The sequence below is a fragment of the Atheta coriaria genome, unplaced genomic scaffold (assembly GCF_025399875.1).
Source record: "Atheta coriaria isolate IRGN ID8LTWV9N9 unplaced genomic scaffold, Caltech_Dcor_3.1 hic_scaffold_12_pilon, whole genome shotgun sequence".
Lineage (NCBI taxonomy): Eukaryota > Metazoa > Arthropoda > Insecta > Coleoptera > Staphylinidae > Dalotia > Dalotia coriaria.
The window spans coordinates 262,535-284,924 of record NW_027045454.1 but is presented as its reverse complement, the minus strand read 5'-3'; the positions used below and the strand labels follow the sequence as shown (position 1 = coordinate 284,924).

General features: G+C 41.2%; 4 protein-coding genes across 10 annotated transcripts in view; 3 read left to right on the top strand and 1 right to left on the bottom strand.

Annotated features, from left to right (window-relative positions):
* LOC135801706 (protein sidekick-like) overlaps window positions 1-6,584 on the top strand; it is a 61,663-nt gene extending 55,079 nt beyond the window's left edge. For all 6 annotated transcript variants that reach the window (XM_065315206.1, XM_065315207.1, XM_065315204.1 and 3 more), the window contains 5 exons: window positions 110-2,733; window positions 2,793-3,375; window positions 3,439-4,038; window positions 4,114-4,424; window positions 4,989-6,584. In XM_065315206.1, the coding sequence (XP_065171278.1) occupies window positions 110-2,733; window positions 2,793-3,375; window positions 3,439-4,038; window positions 4,114-4,424; window positions 4,989-5,231 (4,361 nt within the window). In that variant the 3' untranslated portion in view covers window positions 5,232-6,584. The remainder of the gene's footprint in view (window positions 1-109; window positions 2,734-2,792; window positions 3,376-3,438; window positions 4,039-4,113; window positions 4,425-4,988) is intronic.
* A 22-nt stretch (window positions 6,585-6,606) lies between these two features.
* LOC135801707 (probable aminoacyl tRNA synthase complex-interacting multifunctional protein 2) lies at window positions 6,607-8,459 on the bottom strand. Of its 2 annotated transcripts, XM_065315208.1 has the most exons (5): window positions 8,354-8,459; window positions 7,903-8,296; window positions 7,348-7,533; window positions 7,058-7,292; window positions 6,607-6,998 (listed from the first exon to the last, which is right to left on the bottom strand). In XM_065315208.1, exons 2-5 carry the CDS (start codon window positions 8,107-8,109, stop codon window positions 6,655-6,657), a joined length of 972 nt encoding a protein of 323 aa, XP_065171280.1. In that variant the 5' UTR covers window positions 8,110-8,296; window positions 8,354-8,459; the 3' UTR covers window positions 6,607-6,654. The 2 variants fall into 2 exon arrangements, with proteins under 2 accessions (XP_065171280.1, XP_065171281.1); XM_065315209.1 differs by lacking the exon at window positions 8,354-8,459 and having other exon boundaries at window positions 7,921-8,265.
* Window positions 8,460-8,480: 21 nt separating this feature from the next.
* LOC135801705 (nucleosome-remodeling factor subunit NURF301-like) lies at window positions 8,481-19,702 on the top strand. The gene is given in 16 exon segments (XM_065315201.1): window positions 8,481-10,277; window positions 10,345-10,627; window positions 10,697-12,207; window positions 12,210-14,381; window positions 14,565-14,816; window positions 14,870-15,354; window positions 15,418-15,907; window positions 15,995-16,155; window positions 16,419-16,641; window positions 17,354-17,657; window positions 17,717-17,915; window positions 17,987-18,200; window positions 18,203-18,422; window positions 18,480-18,675; window positions 18,731-18,815; window positions 18,875-19,702. Coding segments are annotated over 16 exon segments (7,998 nt in total). The 5' UTR covers window positions 8,481-9,274; the 3' UTR covers window positions 19,075-19,702.
* Window positions 19,703-19,957: 255 nt separating this feature from the next.
* On the top strand, window positions 19,958-21,276 carry LOC135801709 (target of rapamycin complex subunit lst8-like). The gene is made up of 4 exons (XM_065315210.1): window positions 19,958-20,157; window positions 20,215-20,577; window positions 20,673-20,875; window positions 20,938-21,276. Exons 1-4 carry the CDS (start codon window positions 20,023-20,025, stop codon window positions 21,200-21,202), a joined length of 966 nt encoding a protein of 321 aa, XP_065171282.1. The 5' UTR covers window positions 19,958-20,022; the 3' UTR covers window positions 21,203-21,276.
* Window positions 21,277-22,390: the final 1,114 nt, after the last annotated feature.

The window sequence follows — 22,390 nt, the reverse complement described above, 5'->3', positions numbered from 1 at the left end:
GACATTTTTCGAACTCGCATGTCTATTACTATTACCAAATAAAATATGTATAGTTTAATATAAGCACCTCCCTAGAAAGTATCCTCCTAAACTCCATCATAAATTATAGCTCCGTCTGGTCCACCTGTTGGCTTCGTGGGATCCGCTCGCAGTTCGTCGGAGATCATCACCCAATGGCAACCTCCATTAGAAGAACATCGCAATGGTCAGATTCTTGGATATATCATCAGATATCGCCTCTTTGGTTATAATAAATCACCATGGATCATGCGCAATATTACCAATGAAGCTCAGCGTAACTTTTTGATCCAAGATTTGATTACTTGGAAAGATTACGTTGTGCAAATTGCTGCTTATAACAATAAAGGTGTAGGAAAGTACACAGATGGTGCCAAGATCAAAACAAAGGAAGGTGTGCCAGAAGCACCGCCAGTCATACAAAAAGTTGATCCGATTAATTCAACCGCAGTAGAAATCTGGTGGAAACCTCCAGATCCTCAAAAAATCAACGGAATTAATCAAGGATACAAGATACAAGCTTGGGTTTGGGATCCGGTTACTGAAACTGAAGAAGAAGCTAAAGTTATGACAGTCCACCCGAATTTATTAGATCCCTTGGCGAAGCAAATGGCGATTATGAATGGCCTAGAAAAGTTCCAAGAGTATAATATTACAGTGTTGGCTTTTACCGACCCAGGAGACGGTGAAATCTCAGACTACGTGAATGTGAAAACTTTGGAAGATGTTCCGGATGAGATTGCCAATTTACAGTTTGATGAAGTTAGCGATAGAGCCGTGAAGGTTCAATGGTCTCCACCAAAGAACATCAACGGTATTCTTACTGGTTACCAAATCAAATATCAGGTGAAAGATGAACCGGAAACAATGAAGTACAAAAATTTAACAGCGGAAACTACGAGTCTAAAGATTGATCAATTACAAGCAACAACACACTATAGATTCGAGGTGACTTCATGGACTGCTAAAGGTCCTGGACCTGCAAAGGTAGCGATTATTCAATCTGGAGTAGAACCGGTTTTACCTAGTCCTCCATCAAAGTTGGCTCTGAGTAACATTGAAGCCTTTTCTGTGGTTTTACAATTTACACCTGGATTTGATGGTAATTCTTCTATCACCAAGTGGACAGTAGAAGCACAAACTGCACGGAATACCACCTGGTTCCCGGTCTTTCAAAAGACCGATCCTGATGCTACAACAATCGCTGTGACGAATTTAACACCTTTTACTAACTATAGATTGCGTCTGATTGCTAATAATGTTGTCGGGGCAAGTGCGGCAAGTGAACCAACGAAGGAGTTTCAGACTATACAAGCACCACCGTCCCATCCACCAAAGAACGTAACTGTTAGAGCGATGAGTGCAACTGAATTAAGAGTGAGGTGGATTCCACTACAACAAATGGAATGGTACGGAAATCCAAGAGGTTATAACATAAGTTATGTTGAACTTGGAAGTGGTAGAGCTCTGAGTGAAACAATTGAAGATCCAACTGCCAATAGCCATATCATTACTAAATTAGAAGAATTTGCTCTATATGAGATCACAATGCAGGCTTATAATGATGTTGGGAGCAGTACACCTAGTCCCAAAGCATTGGAAAGGACCAGAGAATCAGTACCATCATTTGGACCATTAAATGTGGAAGCAAACGCGACATCTTCAACAACTATTGTGGTAAAATGGGGAGATGTTCCCAAGGAACATCAAAATGGCCAAATTGAAGGTTTCAAAGTATACTATGGAGCTGATACCAGATCCTTGGTACAATATAAATTAATTCCTAATAATGCAACCTTCACAACAACCCTAACTGAATTGAGAAAATTTGTCCTTTATCATATACAAGTCTTAGCTTATACAAGACTTGGTGACGGTCGCCCCAGCACTCCTCCTGTAAGAGTACAAACGTTTGAAGACGTACCCGGTGCACCTTCCAATGTTTCCTTCCCCGATGTATCATTTACATCAGCTAGAATCATCTGGGATGTTCCGGAAGAACCGAATGGTGAAATACTGGCTTACAAGGTAACATACCAAATCAATGACACGCATGTCACAAGCAAATACTCCAAGGAGTTCCCACCAAGTGATAGGACTTTCCGTGCTACAAAGCTCGAACAGGAACGGTACTATATTTTCTCGGTAACCGCACAAACACGTTTGGGGTGGGGTAAAACCGCCCACGCTCTGGTTTTCACTACGAATAATCGTGAACCACCCCAACCTCCATCTAGACCGCAAATAAGCCATAGTCAGATACAAAGCAAGCAGATTACCTTCAGTTGGACACCGGGTAGAGATGGTTTTGCTCCTTTGAGGTATTATATTGTTCAAAAAATGGAAAATAATGCACAATGGACGGATATTCCTGAAAGGGTTGATCCACAATTAACATCTTATACTGTCAGTGGATTGAGGCCATTCTCGAGCTACAAGTTCCGTATTCAGGCTACAAATGATATAGGACCAAGTAGTTTTTCACTGGAGTCGATTGAAGTTAGAACATATCCGGCCGCACCTAGTAAAGGAGTGAATAACTTGAAGGTTGTACCTATTACTACTACTAGCGTGCAGGTTTACTGGGATCCTATTGAGGAGACTCACTGGAGTGGGGATATCAGTACTGGTGGATACAGAGTTATCTTCCAGCCTGTTTCCGATTTTCCTACGGCATTACAAGCTACACCAAAGGAGGATGTTATGGGAATTCATGTAAGTTATAAAAATAACCATTTATTATATGTTTCTTGATTTTTTTTCTTTTTATTTAGCGTCGTAAGATGGTCCTAAGTGAACTCCTTCAAGACCGCAACTATGAAATCGTTGTAGTACCTTTTAACTCACAAGGAGAAGGTCCTGCCAGTCCTCCGGTAACTGTGTACGTAGGTGAGGCAGTACCAATTGGCGAACCGCGAGCTCTTGAAGGTGAAGCAGTATCTTCAACTGAGGTCCGATTACGGTGGAAACCACCTCAGCAGTCAATGCAAAACGGCGAATTGTTAGGATACAAGATCTTCTATTTGGTTACTAGTAGTCCTCAAGAGTTGGGTGATAAAAAACCTGAGGAGGAAATTGAAGTTGTACCTGCAAGTGCAACTGGTCATAGTCTTGTCTTTCTTGATAAGTTTACTCAGTACCGAATACAAATTCTCGCCTTTAATCCCGCTGGCGATGGTCCACGCTCGAAACCAATCACAGTTAAGACTTTGCAAGGTTTACCTGGACCCCCAATGGATCTCAAATTTACTGATATCACCATGAACAGCTTGAAGGTATCTTGGAACCCACCAAAGAAACGAAATGGAGATATTATTGGCTACATTGTTACTTATGAAACCACAGAACAAAATGAAAGTAAGTACATAACCAAACATTACATAAGCGAATATAAACCTAATTTATTTAAATTTTTAACAGAATTCAGTAAACAAGTCAAACAAAAGGTTTCAACAACATTCCTCAATGTCATTTCGTTGGAGGAACAAGTGACTTATACTTTTACCGTGCGTGCGCAGACCATTGACTTTGGTCCCGCTGTAACAAGCAATGTGACGACAGGACCTCAGGAAGGATCACCTAGCACTCCAAAAGAGTTGGTGTTGATTAAGACACTATCTAGTGTTGAGTTGCACTGGTTGAATGGTCCAACTGGTAAAGGTCCAATTCTGGGGTATTATTTAGAATGTAAGAGGAAGGATGACAACCGCTGGCAGACTGTAGCGAGGACAACTAATGGTCCACTACAAGATTTCACTGTTAGTTATCAGAGTTTATTGCCGAGCACATCATACAACTTTAGAGTCATCCCGTATAACAAATATGGTGTGAGTTTTCCGGCAACATCGGATGAATATGTCTTAACACCGAGTAAACTTTACTTGGAATACGGATATCTTCAACATAAACCATTCTACAGGCAGACGTGGTTTATGGTTGCGTTGGCGGCCATTTCGATTATTATCATTATTACCGTAATCGCCATTTTGTGTGTAAAGAGCAAGAGTTACAAATATAAACGTAAGTATTCACATTATCATTAAAATTAAAAAGGAAGGTAAATAACATTTTTGTTTTTATGTGTTTTGTAAATAGAAGAAGCACAAAAAACTTTGGAGGAATCAATGGCGATGTCAATTGACGATCGCCAAGAACTTGCCATGGAATTATACCGGTCGCGACACGGAGGCGGAAATCTCAGCAACTTGGGGACGATCAGCAAACGTGGCACTCTTCATCGTAAGCAAGTAATGCCACCGCCTCCGCTAGGAAAATCTCCGCCGCGACCATCGCCTGCATCTGTGGCTTATCACTCCGATGAAGAAAGCTTAAAGGGGTATGACGAGACGCCCGACGATAGCAGCGTCACCGAGAAACCCTCCGAGATGAGTTCCACTGACTCGCAGGTAAATTAACTAATTACTTAACGGTGATGTATTTCGACCTTCCAAAAAATACGTTCTCTGAAGGTAAAAGAAAGCCGTGTTAATCTGTTTCTTTTTTTGGTTGCTTCTATTGGTGCCAATAAAGAGATCTTGTATTCTTTCCATTTGCAGGTGAAACAAAAAGAAATTATTATTGAAATTGTGACAGGTATTTGGAACAAATCATATTACGAGTACGAAATGCTTCTTTTGTTCTGTTCTATCATTTCAATTCAAGAATACTCACCGAGTTATTAAAAAAAAAAACATCGATTACGATAAATAAAATAAAACCATTACTATTCTGGCTGATTATGAATAAGTAAGATAAAGTTAAAGTTGTGCACTGAAATATGATTTCTGCATGCTGCAACGAAAGCTTTACGTTTACAGTTGATACCATATATTTCAGTAAAATTGTTTCGTCCGTTTTAGCACCATTTTGAATCCGTTATTCATGTTGTCCGAATGTTCATTCTCATTTTATTTTATTAGTTACGTATGTCTCGATTGTGTTGATTGAAATTGTTCTGAATTTATTTGCAGGCCTCTGAGAGCGAAAACGAGAGCGTCCGCTCCGATCCGCACTCGTTCGTCAATCACTACGCCAACGTGAACGATTCCCTGCGGCAATCCTGGAAGAGGCAGAAGCCTGTGCGGAACTATTCTAGCTATACGGACTCAGAGCCGGAAGGCAGCGCCGTCGTGAGCCTCAATGGCGGCCAGATCATCCTCAACAATATGGCGCGCTCGCGGGCGCCGCTGCCCGGCTTCTCATCGTTCGTATAGCGCTAATAGTTTTTTAAGTAATAATGTAATGGATGACAATTCGCAAGCAAACGAAATGGCTGACGAAGAACACGTGACAAAGATTAATAAGTTAAGTTGATGTTGCATTTAGGTAAGAATTACTTAAGACAATCGACTCGAAACAAACTTAGTGCAATTAACAAACGAAAGAAGCGAATCTAAGTAGTGCCAGAATCAATCACTATAATTGCCATTGTAATCAACAAAAAAATACTAGCGGTTCATATAGATATAATTGGTCTAATTAACTCGACGAATCGACAAATACTGCGATTTGTTGCATTATCTCACTTGAACAAGACTTGAACGTTTACATAACATAACATAAGTAATATGTATGGCACTGATAAGTACTCGTAGAACCCTTTGATATGACTATCTAGCCCAGTTCAACAATAATCGACGGGCGTTTTAACTTTGTACATATACAAAACAAACGAAACTAAAAAAAACTAACGCGATGTATTTGCGGCGTTCGTATGCAAGTAAGTTCAACATTTAGGCTGGTAAGCTTTACGACTTTCTCCCAAAAATCTGCCCAAATCATTATTGACTATGACAATATTGTTTAGGACGACTTTAGGACTCAATATTTTAAAAAAGCACTCGAGAATAAGAAAAAAATCTCAACAAAGCTTTTGAAAATGTTGATTTCTAAGTCAAAGCGTAGGCAAATTTTTAGACTTCTATTAGTGTTTTATAATTATTTGTACACTATCCGAACACACCTTTGAACTGACTCCTGAAACTGATTTCCGAAGGTAAACTCAACTTGTTGACATGTAAGCGTAACATGTATCGATATCTATCATAATAACGAACTAAAGGTGAAAAACACAACTTAAACAAAATGAAAGAAAAAAAAATTGAAGCAATTATTAAACTATATTAAAATATAACGATGTTTAAACGAAATTTTCGACTCGGATGTATACAGATCCGAAGTGTTGCGTTGAAAACTCTTGAAATTCTAATGGAAACCCAACAAATTTAAACTGTAAGCTGTTCAAAGACTACAAGACTTAATTTTAACTTAAATTTAGTGAATTATACGCGTCGGTTTTAGTTTTAAGCGTACACACACACTGCCCAGAACAAGCTGCGAATCATTACTGTTCTTATTTATTTAATCATTCTTGTATACTTGTATTTATGTGTTTAGTTATTCCGAGTATGAGTTTCGACGTTTGCGTATGAGTATGAACTTTTGTAAATGTAAAAAGTAAACTGTGATTTAATGATTAATGAATGAATCTACTTAACAATGAGAAATGAGGAACTATTAAAAAACTATATAAAAATGAAATGAAATAAACAAAAATATGAACATTACGAAGTCAATATTTGGAAGATATTTAGTTTTAAGTTATTTTATAAGTTATTTATTTACTGTTTAAACAACTTAATTGTAAGCCTCACAATTGTTCATCCATTTAGTCATGCCAACATTGACTTCGCCCGCTCCGGCAGTTTGTTTGATCGCAGAATAAGCGGCTATGTCAACGATGGAGAAATCACCAAAGATGAACTTTTCCTTGCCTAGCTTTTTGTTCAGACGCTGGAAAAGAGGTAAACGCTCGGACTTCGTCTTGGATCGCGAGATGTTGTAGCAAGTGTCCAGGTAGGAGTCCATTTCGATATTATCGTTGTAGTTTAGGGATGATGTCAGGCGGGCTAAGTAACGGAGTAGATTGACTTCCCCCTGGATAGGTCTTGCACCAGTTAGTTCCAACTGATTAACTCCAACTATAAATTCAATAGAATTTTAAACATTAAAATAGGAAATAGGAATTATTTACACTTACTTGTTTTCCAAATTAATCTTACTGTTAAACAAGTCAGATTTGAACTTGTAACAGGTTCTGGGATGCTTTGAACAAAAGCCCGAGTATTTTCAGGCAGTTGAGTTACAGTAGAATGAATGTATGACTGAATATTGATGGTGATTTTATTCTTCCACATTTTCTGCAGTAAAAGTAAGAAGTAAGGTGGGTTTGAAGGGTTTACATTGATTGAAATTTCAGTTGGTAGCAATTTCACCTGAAATATGAAAATTTTCACTTAGAAATTGTTCAAAATTCTTTGTTTTACTTACATTTAGACTATCACATGAACTGGTATTTTTAACATTTCCTTTAATAGCATTTACTGCACATGATGTGGTGGAACTTGTTCTTAAAGTATCTCGAATGGCAGTCATCTGCTTCTTTAGGTCTTCTAACTGTTGAAGAATCACTTCTTGTCTTTGCTGGACTAGTGCCATGGTCATTGTTTGATTATTCTGTAAAATTAATTCAAGTCAGTTAAAATTACACAGAAATTTTTGAATTTGGTCATTGTGGCTAATATTTATGGGTTTTGAGCTATTCTCACTTAATTTTCACTCTTCTCTTGGCATATCAAGTTTGGGGCAGTAATGAACAAATATGCATTCAGTGTGTAATCTAGCAAAGCTTTTTGACAGTTGCTTAACTGAGCTGAATGAGTTAGTTGTGCACCAGCCGGCGGCCGGAATTACCTGCCCGTTCTTGCGTGGCCGCGTCGCGGGTAATAATTTGTGCTTCGGCGACGATTCGGCCGTTTCCAGAACGCGCGCGGTCGCTAATTGCGATTTGTTTTAGTCGGGGGTGTAGTGAACATGCGAATGAACCTTTAAAAACTGCTTAACCTGCTCGCCAACGAGCTCCACGCTGGCCGAGGACGTAGTGCCATTGTTGCTCTTCGCTGCAGTGACGACGCCGTCGCCGTCGATCGCGCCTTGGATGATCGGCAAGCTGTACATGCATGTCGGTAACGTCACGGGCATGTCATGCCGCACAATCGGCCGCATCGCGTACATCTTAATTGGGCCGGCCATTTGCGAAAATATAATTCATTCGGTGAAAAAAAGGCTCGAGTCGATTGTAAATTCTAATATGGTGTGCGGACACGTTGATAAATTGACCTACATGACCTTGAGAGTGCAGGCTGGCCATATCTGGGATATCATGGTCCGGTTCAAGTCATTTTTAAAGTTTATTTTTGGATTTAAGCATAGAAGTCAGCTAAAAACAAGTGCAATTAGTGAAATTCTATTTAATAGTAGTGTTTATAATCGTTACACATGGATTCAGCATTTTAATTTCAAGAATTTGGCAGTTTTTAAAGTGCTACTAATCGAAGTGCGCTACTGTGTACTTGTTTTGAACTTGTTCAAATTTGACAACCGCCGACTCAAAGCACGCTTCCGTTATGCACCGGAAATTACATAATATTAATGCAAAACAATAACCACGGAAATGCAAATCGTCAGGAAGACCGTAAATAAATCAAGTATGATTATTGCAGCGTGTTTTGAAGGTGTTCAAGAAGAAATTGAAGCAATCGCCTAGCAATGCGTGCGATTACGGCGCCATCTGCAGTGACGTCCGTTCATTATCAGTGCTGTGCGCCACGATTGGCCGTCGTTCCCGTCCGTATGTGCTGAATTTTCATCGAAAACGTCGGGATTAAATTGCGATTTCCACCTGAACGGCATCCATCCGCGAGAAAAACGAGCCGGGCGACCTGTGATTCATCTCGTACAGGTAATTTCGTTTTCGAGCGCAATAATCGCCGATACGAATTGTCATGGCGTCCATTGTCGGCGACCAATGAGCGTGCGCGCTGCGAGCGTTGTCCGCCGCATCGCCGTTCGTGCAGCGTCAGTGTGGTTGAGTGTGAGATTAGCGCAGCGCGTCCGTTAATGGCGTAGACAACCCGCCTAAGACGAGGCGCACATTCATAGCCGAAGGCCGCACGCGACCCTCGTGCGGAAAACGTCTCGCCAGAGTAACCAACGGTGCATTCGTGCGAATTTTCTCAGTCGATCAGAGAGCGGTCACGTGACGCCGCCAAATCGAACGCGGCGGCAACGAGTTGCATGGTAAAATGAGCACCGCGATCAGCACGCATTTTTGACATTCGTGTGTTTGTAAATAAAGAGCGCCGCACGTGAGTGACTTGATGGTCGTTGTCAGGGCGACGACGACGACGCGGTGGTAATGTCGGCGCGCGGCTCCAAGAAGCGCGGCCGCCCTCCGAAGGTGCAGGTGCCGGAGCGCACCACCAAGAAGTTCCAATATCAACTGCTCAAAAAGCCGAAATATCTACAGAACCTCAATCGCGGTTCTGACTCACCATTGAGCACACCGTCAGCTTCACGCGCATCATCACCGCAGGTGGAAGCGCCGCGTCGAACACGAGGCACGCGTTCCAGAGGCAAAAAACGCGCGGCCACAACACCCGGAGGTGGTGCGTATCAACGCCGTGGGTATAATCCACAAGCAAGTGAGTACCACGAGTCTGAATATCACTATGGATAAGACTTCGGTGATGATTCTTCGGAGAAATCCGAGCCGGAGGATGAGGTCGTGGTCTCGGCGTCGGATAGTGAAATATCCGTCGCTGATCAATCGACGGACAGCGATTTCTCGCTTAGTAGCTTTAGCACGGTGAGTGGTACACCACGGCGGCCACGGCCTCCAACACCCGAACCGCTGTGGCTGCAAAACAAACCGATACCTCCGCTAGATCTACCAAAAAGCTCCGATGATTTACTCGTGCCACGTAACGAGATTATGCCGGTGGTGAGCATCTATGAAGTGCTGCGGCATTTCAGAAACCTGGTGCGTCTTTCTCCGTTTCGGCTGGAAGACTTTTGCGCGGCTATTATGTGCGAGGATCAGAGCAATCTCTTTGCCGAGGTGCACATTATGCTATTGAAGGCTCTCTTCAGAGAGGAAGACTCTCAGCAGACACACTTTGCACCACTTGATCAAAAAGACAGTGTGAATATATCTCTGTATCTTTTGGATTATGTGACTTGGCCGGAGGTGCTCCGTTCGTACGTTGAGAGTGACTCTAGTTTTGACGTGACAGTGTTGAACATTTTGAACACCACAGACTATCCTTACACTAGTTTGGAGAATAAAATCACGGTGATGCGCTTTCTAACTGATCAGTTTCTGACGACGAATCCAGTGCGGGAAGATTTAATTAGTGAAGGTAAGATTAAAATACATTTTGAGGCAAATAAAGCAATAAACTGACGTTTTGTGTTTTTGATTTTTAGTACCGATGCATTATGACGATCATTGTCGAGTATGTCATAAACTCGGCGACCTGCTATGCTGCGAAACTTGCCCGGCCGTATTCCATCTCGAATGTGTCGACCCGCCGTTGGTTGACGTGCCTGTCGAGGACTGGCAGTGTAATATATGTCGCTCACATCGCGTCAGTGGTGTGGTCGATTGCGTGTTGGACGTGGAGAAACAGGGACAATTGTGTCGGCAGGAGCAGCTCGGCTTTGACCGCTTTGGAAGAAAGTATTACTTTTTATGTCGACGGATATTTATGTAAGTAAATGTTACACTTGTAAAAACGTTGGTTTATGCAATTTCTTTATTTTTATTTCAATATTCTAGTGAAAATGAAGAAAATGATGTGTGGTATTATACGACCACAACGCAATTTGATGAACTACTCAACGTGCTCGATTCGGAAGAAATGGAGGCTGATTTATGCAGAGAACTCAACGATTTCAAGGATGAAATCATTCGTCAAATGGAACTTACCGAAAAGTTAACCAATCAGTTTAAGGGCAACAAGAAGACTTATCTGGAACAGGAAAATCAAGCTATTCTTAAGTCTCGGAGAGAAGCTGATGAAGAAAAAACCGAAGAGGATAAAGAGTTTGAAGAAACCAAAGAAGTTGTGACCACCACTACTACCACTACCGAAATAACTACCACGACAACCACAACAACAATCCGAGGTGAAGACTCCAATGATTCATCAGGTGATAAAGAGAAAGACATTGTGACAAGGTCTAAGACTGGTTCACTCACACCGCGCACATTTAATATCGATGAAATCCGCAAGAGATCAAACTCGATTCTGAACAAAGATGCACTCGGCAATGATGAAAGAATAACGCGATTAAAGTCTCTCCAGATCGCGAACGGTACGTTTATGTATAAGCTCGGTATGGAAAATCAGTTTAAGGGTTACGTGAATCAATTCACAACGAATATCATCGCGTTGAATAAACCTCAGCGAAATGAAGAGCGCGATAAGAAGCGACATTTGAGTCATAAGTTCTCGTTGACGACCGCGTCGGACTTCAAATGGGCTGGGGTAACGACGGGTAATAAAACAGCGTTACTGCAAACGCTACGACAGACGCTTGTACAACTGGAGCAGGCTATACAGGCTCCATTTATGCACCCCAACTGGCCGCTGTTGAAGAAAACTTGGCTGGGTGTGGTGAATCAATGCCAACATGCTAAGGACTTCGCGAAAGCGCTAATTGTTTTGCAGGCTTGTATCAAGCCGTGTATGTTTGCAAATGTGTGGCATGATCAATTAGGACATATTAAACTTGTGAGGGTTACAGCTGCCGAACGTGAAGAGCGCAAAAAGGTTGAGAAACGAGAGAAGAAAGAGCGCGAAGAGGAAGAGGAACGAAATAGATTGATTATTTCTAGTTATGTTAAGTATACAATGAGTTTTAAGCATCAATTGTGGAAGCAGAAGGGGGAAGAGTATCGCATCCATGGTCGTTGGGGATGGTTGTGGTATTCGACTGCGCGGATGGTGAATTTCGTTAATTCTAAAGAGTGTGGACTCGCGGCAGGACCGCTGAAGACCATGGTTCAGGTGCGAACGAAAGACGGCTTGAAACTCATCGCTGTCGATAAAGAAATGTATAATCACCTCAAGAAAAATTTTGAGATTGATGATGGCGGTATTAAAGACGAAATTAAGTTGGAAGATGATGCAATGGACATTGAAGAAGATACGACCATGCAAGGTGATGATGTTATTCCTGCAGTATTAAAAGATTTAAAAATTGTACGACCAGTGAAATATTTTGAAGAAATTGATGTCAGCAAAGCATTAACTGCGTCGGGCCGACTTTTATATCCAAAGATAGCGAAAAGTCGAGTCTTGACGAGTTGCTCACACGGAGAATTCATCTGCGGGCAATCGAAGAGAGGAAAATCGCTCAGGCGAAGTCGGAAAGTCAGACCACCGATTCGACTGATACCAATGAGGACGTTGATGTGGAATCAACAGATAATCCAGTGAATAATACATCAACGTCGCAAGCGCCCGCGACACCAGTCAGTAAAGAAATGCTCAATAACATCGCGAAGAAAATTCAACAGTTGAGACTTCACTATACTGCAATTTCAAAGTTTGGGAAGGAGTTTCAGTGTTATTCGAAGGGTTGCAATTCCAACAATGTCGCATCAAGTTGTTACTCGCCGATTTGTGTTCAAAGGAATAAAGTTCGTAAAGAGCTGCTGTTTCTGCTGCGGAAGGCGAATGTACATACGAATCAAAAATTGGGATTGACTCTCAATACAGCAAATAATGGTAGTAATATTAAGACGACTTCAATTCTGGAGGCTAAGCTGACGGAACCTTCGAGCACGTCAGCGACGAGTGGTGAATTAGCGAAAGTTGGTGCTTCCGAAAAGGATGTGGACGCAGCTGACAATGAAGCTACTTTACGAAGCAATTTAGTTACCACTCTTTTACAAGCGACTGTTTGTGATGATCAGGTTTATGCAGGTATGATCCCAATGGAGAATCCTCCTTTCATCAAAGACGAACCTTTCGATGCTGATGATTGGAATGAACTGGTAGCTTCCAATCAAATTGCAGCCGAGCGCGAAGATGTTAAAAATGTAAAGAAGCCGAAGAAGCGCGACGTAGAATTATTGAGCGATTCCGAGCAACATCAAGAAGTTGACATGGAAATTGATATGACCCCTGAGGATGTTAAGGAGATGATTCTTGGTGGTGGAAATAGCAAGAGTAGTAATAGTAGTTCCACGAGTAGCACTAGTAATAATGGTACTGGTAGGGCAACTAGAAGTAAATCGATTATTACCACCACAACAACAACTACAGTCACTTCTACGACCACTTCATCAAAAACACTAGTTGATGGTGTTGTGAAAAAGGAGTCTGTTTCTGCGAAGAAAACCAAGGAGGAAACTAATACAACCGTTTCAAATGGTAGGACTATTCAGACATTGAATGCCAAGTCCCAAACACAATCACATTCAACATACCATGCAGCTTGGAATCGAAGATTCTGCGCAATGAAAAGCGCGAGACGCGAAGAGAGTACAGTAAAGTCTGAAACCACCGTTGATGGCTTTGAACGTGTTTACTCCTCGACCAAAACTCAGGGTAAAGTTTACCTGAAACGGATTACCATTATAGGAGCTGATAAAAAGAAGAAGAAGGGTGCTGTGAAGTATCCACAGTGTTCCACCTTCAAAACTGTGAAAAATTTCCGCTCACTTTTTGTATTACCCAAACACGAGTCTAAGAAACTAGCTCGCAATGCAGGTAGGATTTATATCAATGGTTTCAACGCGATGGCAAAGAGCAATAGCTTGGTATGGCCTTATCCTTGCGCTCGACCATTATTTAAAACTTGCTGGGTCTTCCGGACCGTGAACCTCAAATCAATCGCAACTGCCGCTTTACAGTTAAAAATCCTCTGGGCGTGTTTACGTTGGGATGATATGCAAGTAAAACCGCAGAATCAAGATGGTAAACATCAAATCACAACAGAGACTGAGATTTTGAGCTTGGAGCTGTTGAAGCATAGGCATACTGGGCCGTTCATGGAACGCACACAATATTTGAGGAGAAAGGTGGTGATTCCTTTGGAGTTGCCGAAGACTGTAAGAGAAGTTACTTCCATTAGAAGCGGATTGCGGAAGAGGAAGAGGCCCGAGTCGCCGCAGAGTACAGATCCGCAGGTTACCGAAGAATGGGTGGATGAGGATAAGTTGGAGCTGTGGGAGATTAAACAATATGGTGAAAAGTTGGAGAGGCAACAACAACAGGTAATCACGCGTAGTCGGACTGGTAATCTTCCTCCGGCACGGGTTATTTCTGAAACTACGGATGGGATTTCACCGGCAAAAGTATTGGTCACATCTAAACAGGGTGCTGAAGACTTTAAAGAAAAGATGGAGCAACAACTTCGGCTACAGAGAGCTGCACACCAACAAAAACGTGCGTTAGAGTTGAAGAATGCTCAAGGACAAATTATTAAGATTGGAGGTGCTGCTACACAAGGTAAGTTTGGTTTTATTTTTGCATGTTTCGTTGAAAAAGCTAAATTTAACATTAACTTCCCTTGGTAAAGCTGCTTCTACTGCACAAGCAACTACAACTAAAACAATACAACCGAAAGGTAACACACTTTCGATTTAAATTTAAAATTATATCAGTTTTGTTGGCATTTTACTTTTTCTGTAGTTACTCCAGATGGTAAACTGCAAGTTGTGAAGAGTGTAATGCCTGGTCAAGCTGGCAAGACTTTAACTTCACTTCTCACTGCAAATAACACCGCTGGCGGTAAGCAGTTCACTGGAAGACGCATTTTCATGACCAAAGCCGCCGATGGCACTACACGCGTCCTCACTGGAAGTCCACAAATCATTAAAGGCCCCGGTGGTAACCAAATGATCAAGTTACAACCCAATCAACAAGTCGCCCAAACTGCCACAGGTAACTATCAACAATATATTGGTATACACAAAATGTGACTCATTGATTTTTAGCAACACCAACAGTTACTGCAGCACCGCAAACGCCGAAACAAGAAACTACGCCGCAAAGAGTACAAATCATGAGAACACCTGATGGTCGGTTTACTGTGAAGGGTTTGATGCCCGGTCAGCAATTGGTGCAAATGCCCGATGGAAAATTACAGGTGTTAAGTACTACCGTCTCGTCTGCTACTCCAACCGCGACAAGTTCTTCAGTTAAACCGACGGTAGCTGCGACGCCGACTTTGACTACAGCAATTGCCGCCAATAAAATTGTAAAGACTCCTACAGGAAAGGTCATATTACAAACGGTCGGCAACAAGTTGCCAACCAATCTCACCACGCCGACTAAACAAATCATTATCAAGCAAGCGGCGGTAACGCCTACTACGCCACCAACACAACAAAAGCTTGCCACCTCCATTGTTGTTTCTGGCACGCCAATGATTCAACAGCAAGTTGTTACCACTAGTGCCATTGGGCAACAACAACAACAGGTATCTTGATTATCGTTTTATTTTATTTTATGCCTTGACTAATCTTTTTGCTGCAACTTTCAGATAATTACGAATCAAATTGTGGTGAACAATCAAAACCTGGCCGCGCAGATTGCGCAGGGTAAAGTTCAGGTGGCCACTATCAACGGTCAGCAAGTACTCATTCGCCCTACGGGTAATAATCAAGCGCAGATTGTCGCGCAGCTTACGCCAAGCGCGGTGACTACATCGCAAGTATCACCGCAGCAGCAGGTACAGCAGATTACACAGCCAGTTGTACAACAGCAGGTGATCACTACTGCAGCTAAACAGGTCGAACAACAAGCGCAACAACAGTCAGTTGCAGCTAAAGTAGACAATTCCATTGACCCAGCTACCATGGAGCATTTACTCGCTGGGCAACCGCCTGGTACGGTGATAAAGTGCGTAACTGCTCAAGTGATACAAACTCAGCAAGGGCCGCGAATTGTTTTGCAAGGACTCCAGGGTGCTGATTTTACTCCACAACAATTGGCAGCTGTACAACAGCAGGTTAAACAACAACTACTTAAAGGTATGTATTTAATTAAAGTATTTCTTTTTCCATCTACATAGATGCACATGTTATATTGTATGATTTTAATTGTGTTTGTTTTTACAGCCCAAGCATCAACTGGCAAACAGGGAGTTTTGGGTCCAACGAAGATTTACCTCGCGGTTCAACCGAATCAGACCGATGCGGGAGGAGCTGCCACAGTCGACGCCCCGCCTCCTTTGACACCGGTGGTGCAGAATGTGCAGCAAGAGATCCAACCGCAGCAGGTATGCAACCTAAACAACTTTAAAAAAATTACCGCTTAATAATTTCAACGCTTTTTTGCTTGTTATTTCTCTAATCATTGACTAAACTCGCGCACGTTGTGATGCTTTTTATCAATAATTTTATTATATTTATTAACTGGGAATGCTATTACTGAAATAAATTGACTGACATGCTTTTAGAAGGTTGATTTCTTTTTATAAGTACCTTAACGCATTTCTGTTTGAAATATTGCCGCAACGCGTTTCATGAATACTCGTTGTAGGTCGTGGAGCAACGTCAGGTGCTCGTCAATGGGCAGCAGACGAACAGTGCACTGCTGCAGGCGATGAAGACCAACATGCTGGAGGGTACTATGTCTGCCCAGACGGCGGTGCCACAACAACCTCAACCGCAGCAGCAGATTGTCGCCTCGGCAACGACGGCGATCGCGCCCGCTCTCGTGGAGAACAAGCAGTTTGTCGTCACGCCGGACTACATTCAGCAAAGTATGTTAATTTACCATCAACCTTCCGTTATTGTTTACAATCCGAATTGCGCGTACCCATTGCAAAACGACTACATCACTCATACCTACCATCATATTAATCATCAGTAGGCGAGTAGGGTGGCGAGCGAAATGTTAAACATGAAACTTACAAGTGCGCTAAACAAATCAGTTGAACACACGCGCGCGCGCGCGCGCGTTTTAAGAATGCGACCAGATTATCTAAGCCATGTGTTGTTGTTGTTTCCGTAACGAATAAGCGAATGAGTGGTGGTGTTGACTGATTGATTGGTTGGTCTCACACACACACACGAGGTTTGTTTCTCTCTATTCCTTCGACTGTGATATTTTGCGAGCGAAACCAAAGCAATCACCAAAGCGGTGGCGCATGCGACTAACATAGGATAGATGAACAAGCACACAATTTGTACCAAAACCTCTAATTTCTCTCTTTTTGTATGTTTCCAAATTACGAATGAAATAAAAACGTTTACGAAAACCGAACACATGTGCGAAGATAATTTATATTGTGTCCAACTGTTTTGTTATTTTTATTTTAAGTTTCACAAATTATTACTTTCTGTCGTTTTGCTTTGGGTTTTCACTTTTTTTGAGTTTTTACTATTCTTGTGTTTTATATTTACTCTTTACGCTCACACTTGCGCCATCATCCCTACGATCCTGACATTGTTTTCTCTTTTCGCACGCTTCAGCTATTCGAACGGCGTTGAAGCAGGAGAATCTTAATCCTGAGATTGAAGAGAAGTTGCTCCAGCTGCAGAGGTACCAAGAAAAACAAATGAAAAACGATGATACACCTTCAATGGGCGGACGCACAGCCGGCGGCCATAATTCGATGCGGAATGTTACGCCCATGAATGTGGTACGGAAACGCCCATTGAGTATGTCACGCGGTGATGAGGACGACGACGAATGGGTCATGGATACTCCAAAACGGCCACGCCCCAGTCGCAATCCTCTGGAAACCATCAAACGAGACCATGATCATCATCAAAGGTAATTTAGTGGTATTTTCAAAGATTTCAATAATGTTTAATGTAAACTTTTTGATATAGTTCCGTGGAAAACGTGATAAAACCTATGATTCCATCCCGAAATAAACGAGTTATCGTGAAGGAGCTTACTCCTGAACAGCGGGCCACGTCTATGAAGACCAAGGCGATGGTTAGTTTGTTTAGACACAAGGAAATCTTGAAGAAAGATATTCTACGGAAGCGCGCCCTGCTCGAGAAGGAACTCCAAGCTGAGATTCATGTAAGTAATCTTAACAATATCATTATTATTAATAATATACTAAAATTCGTTGTTTTCTTTTGTATCTTTAGAAGGAAGTTGCTGATGAAGTGGCTGCCACGCGAGTTGAACAAGATAGTGATCGCATATCCAAGCCGGATGAACCTACGCGAACTCCATCGACGGGCAGTAGTCGTCGCAAAGCAAATGCGGTGCCCCAACCAACGACGCCTGTGATTGAGAAACCATCGAACAAGTCATCGCATCGTCGTTCCGGTGGCCATAAAATGGCCGTATCGCCCGGTAAAATAAGAAGGAGAAACTGTACTGCATTTGTCGAACGCCATACGACGAGACCAAATTCTACGTGGGTTGCGACCTGTGTAACAATTGGTTCCATGGAGACTGCGTCGCAATTACCGAGGAGGCTAGCAAAAACATTTCTGAGTTTATTTGTCGAGAGTGTAAGCATGCGCGCGAGACTCAAGAATTGTTTTGTTTGTGTCGCCAGCCATATGACGAATCTCAGTAAGTTTTGAATTTTGTATGATTTCGAAAATTGTGTTAACTTTGTTTGTTTAACAGGTTTTATATTTGCTGCGATCGATGTCAGGATTGGTTCCATGGGCGTTGCGTTGGCATCTTGCAGTCGGAGGCTGATAATATCGACGAGTACATTTGTCCAAATTGTCAGCGGAATTCTTCTGTGAACTACGCGAATATGAAGGACCTTAGTAACAAGAATTTCGACGAGTTGCGAAGATTAATCAAGCAAATTCAGGTATGACATTAAACGATTGTTGTATGTATTGTTTGCTAACGTTTTATATTTTCAGGCTCACAAAAGTGCATGGCCGTTTGTGGAGCCTGTGGACCCGACCGAAGCTCCGGATTACTACAAGGTCATCAAAGAACCAATGGGTAAATATCACACACTAAACTTTCGTGGGGAAAATTTTAATTGTTATATTTTTGTACAGATTTACAAAAAATTGAAAATAAAATCAACGAGCGAATCTACAACAAGTTAAGCGAATTCATCGGCGACATGACGAAGATTTTCGACAACTGCCGCTATTACAACCCCAAGGAGTCGCAGTTCTTCAAATGCGCCGAATCCCTGGAGGCATACTTCGTCAACAAGATAAAATGTCTGCGGGAGAAATTATACGACAACTGAGTCGTTCGGTAGTTTTTACGAAAGCATAGTATGCAGATCTCAAATGAAAACCACACGAGTGGGTTAATAAGGCAGGCAAAAAATCAATTATTATCACAGCGCTGAATGATTGTTCGGTATGAAATATGCAGCAATCTTCGAAACTTCTCTTCGCGTGCTCGGGGAGGCAAATCAAAATGGCGTCCAAGCTGCTTTCACATAACGCTCGTGCACGCCCGATGAGCAGCGTCTTTGTACATAAAATTTTCTGTATTATGATGTGTAGGAGTTTTCTTTTTAAATTAATTTGTAGGTAATTTTTTACATAGTGCGTGCGGCACGGCGCGCGATCGTTTTATATATTATCGAGCTCGAGCCTGTTTTTCACGTCACCTCATGATAAGTTCATCCAACACTGATTTTGATATCATTAGATGGAAATCATCTTTTGTGATTTTTATGTTGGTTATCTTATCGTTTACTCTTACATTTAACTCGCAACATTGTTGTCTTCAGAAATTAATTAGTTTTGTTTAGCGTTTGGCCAGTTCTGTCACTCGGAATGCGATGCCATTTTTGTATATAATTATTCATAATACAGATGTATAATTTCTCATTCCTTTTCAACTATTAAATAATTTAACAAATACGAGAAGTCTTTTTGTACATAAGCCACGCCTTGATTGTGGGCGTGACTGGAACATTGCTAATATGGTATTAATGTTGGTTGTCACAATTTTACAGGTTTAAGTAATTTAAACGCTACTCTACATATTGTCTTCGGTTTTTCATCAAGACGAAATTAATTTGTTATTTTTAATTTAGTTTAAATCAACTAATTATTTGTACATCCTGTGTATTAGTTTATTTTGACCTTGTGCGTCTGTCATTTTTACCGAACTTTGCCGACCTCTTGGTGTAAAACATAACCTAAGAATTTTTCTTGTTTTATCTGGTTGTAAACAAAACATGACGATGACGGGAGATCAACAGCTTCCGGAGAACGAACAAATTATATTGGCGACGGCTGGTTACGACCACACAATAAAATTATGGCAGACACACAGTGCTATTTGTCAGCGCACAATGCAACATTCCGAATCAGTAAGTTATCAGTAGAAAATCTTATGTTAGATGTTAAATGTTCATGTATGTTTCCAGCAAGTAAATATGTTAGAAATCACACCAAATCGCAACTTACTTGCTGCTGCGAGTTATCAGTACATTCGAATGTATGATTTGGGATCAAATACTCCAACTGCTATAATCACCTATGAGGGTGTATCTAAGAATATAACCTGTGTGGGATTTAATAATAGAGGTTCATGGATGTATTCTGGTGGTGAAGATGGAAAGGTACGTATATGGGACGTCGAGCGATCAACGAATATTTCACACTCGTATGATGTGAATGCTCCTATTACCAGTGTCAAGTTGCATCCTAATCAAGTAGAACTTATTATTGGTGATCAAAACGGAACTATACATTCATGGGATATGAGGACTAATGCTGCATTACAATATGTAAGTTGTAAGCTGAGTTTGTTTGTTTAGATTGTCAAGCTTTTATTTTTCTTGAGGTCTGTCTATAAATTTATATACTGTGAAACAAATTTCAGATTCCTGATGGAGATAGTATGATCCTTGATGTGGCCATTAATCCAACTGGTACTACCCTAGCTGCTGTTAACTCAAAAGGCAAATGTTACATTTGGTCTCTGGTGGGTGGTGAAGGTGATGAGCCTATAATTCTGCAACCATTGAAGGTGTTCGAACCACACACGCGACATGCGCTGAAATGCAAATTCAGCCCAAATTCTAGGTAAATATAATGATGAATAGTTTATGTTATTTTATTTCATACTGACTTAATTGGTCTTGCAGCATGTTTGTCACGACATCGGCAGATCATTCGGCGAAAATCTTTAAGACCAGCGACTATTCTTTAGTGCAAGAGCTTCGACACAACGACCAAAGATGGGTTTGGGATGCGGCTTTTAGCGCCGACTCAATGTATCTATTTACGGGGTCTTCTGATAACGCTGCGAGATTATGGAATGTAAATACAGGTAAAATTGAACGGGAGTACTGTGGTCATCAGAAAGCAATTACATCGATTGCCTTCAGGGATGTTGTTATGGCTATATGAATATTTAACAACTGCGTATTTGTAAACTATATTTATATAGAAATGATTTGTTATTCATGAATTTCGTTAAGATTTAAAAACTGGACCGATTTCAACTATTGTTTATTTATATGAGGGACCCTCACTTGATTTGGTATGATCAGTTTACGACAACACAGGGTATGAAAAGAGTCACAACCGAAGAAAATGGAACCTTAAGGGCTGCGATTGACTGCTGGACGACTCAGGCACGACTGAGCTGATATTTTTGTGATTTTTCGTTTTTATAACTTTTGAAATTTTTTCTATTTAAAATAATATGGTTGAATGAATGGTTTGCTTTAAAATTAAGCAATTACTTTTTCGTCTTTTCTGGAAGGTTGGAGGCAGTGCAATATGTAGAGGGACTCCCTGCTCTATTCTGGCGTAGAGAAATTAGTTCACTAAATACACGAGGTTGTTCTCGCCGTGTTTTCAAAATTTTTATGTCGATATATATTTCATCAAATGCAGTTTTTGCAATAATAGTGACCGATTCAGACAATAATCGTAATTAAAAGTTCCATGCATAATACGAGTACAATTCTTCTCATGTTCTGCACTACCACACTGAAAGTATCACTGTTTACAAACATGTTTTCTGTTATCTCGTTTTTTTTGTGCGATTGCCACGCGGTTGGCTAGTGTACCACGTTAGTCTCAGTTTTGTCGTCAGGTGATCTGCACGCACATTTTCTTCATTATTCTTGAGTTCTTTAATTTATCCTCACATTGTCACGTAATACAAATTTCTATGCTTTTTCGCGATTGTGCGCGAGTGATGTGCAGCGTTCGTTAAACGCTGATTGTACATACGTGGAGGTAAAGCGTGAGTGATGTATTTCATCATTCTTATAATGTGAATAAATAAGGTCCTTGCAAGTTATTGGATATGACAAAACGCAAAAATTTATTTTGCATCAAGGTATGTTCTCGCATTTCATCAGGCATATGCAAATCAAAGTGATTTATTAATTGACTTTACTTGTTTTTACTTTAACCGCGTGGTCTTTAAGCACATAAATAATTTATGTCGCTGTGGCAACACCTATCGTTTATTTGCATTACGAATTCAATACATTGTTTCGTTTTTGTTTAACGCATAAATAAAAAAGATTTAAACTGCCGTCGGCTATGTTCTCGATCTTCTGGCGGCTTTCCGGGCTGGTC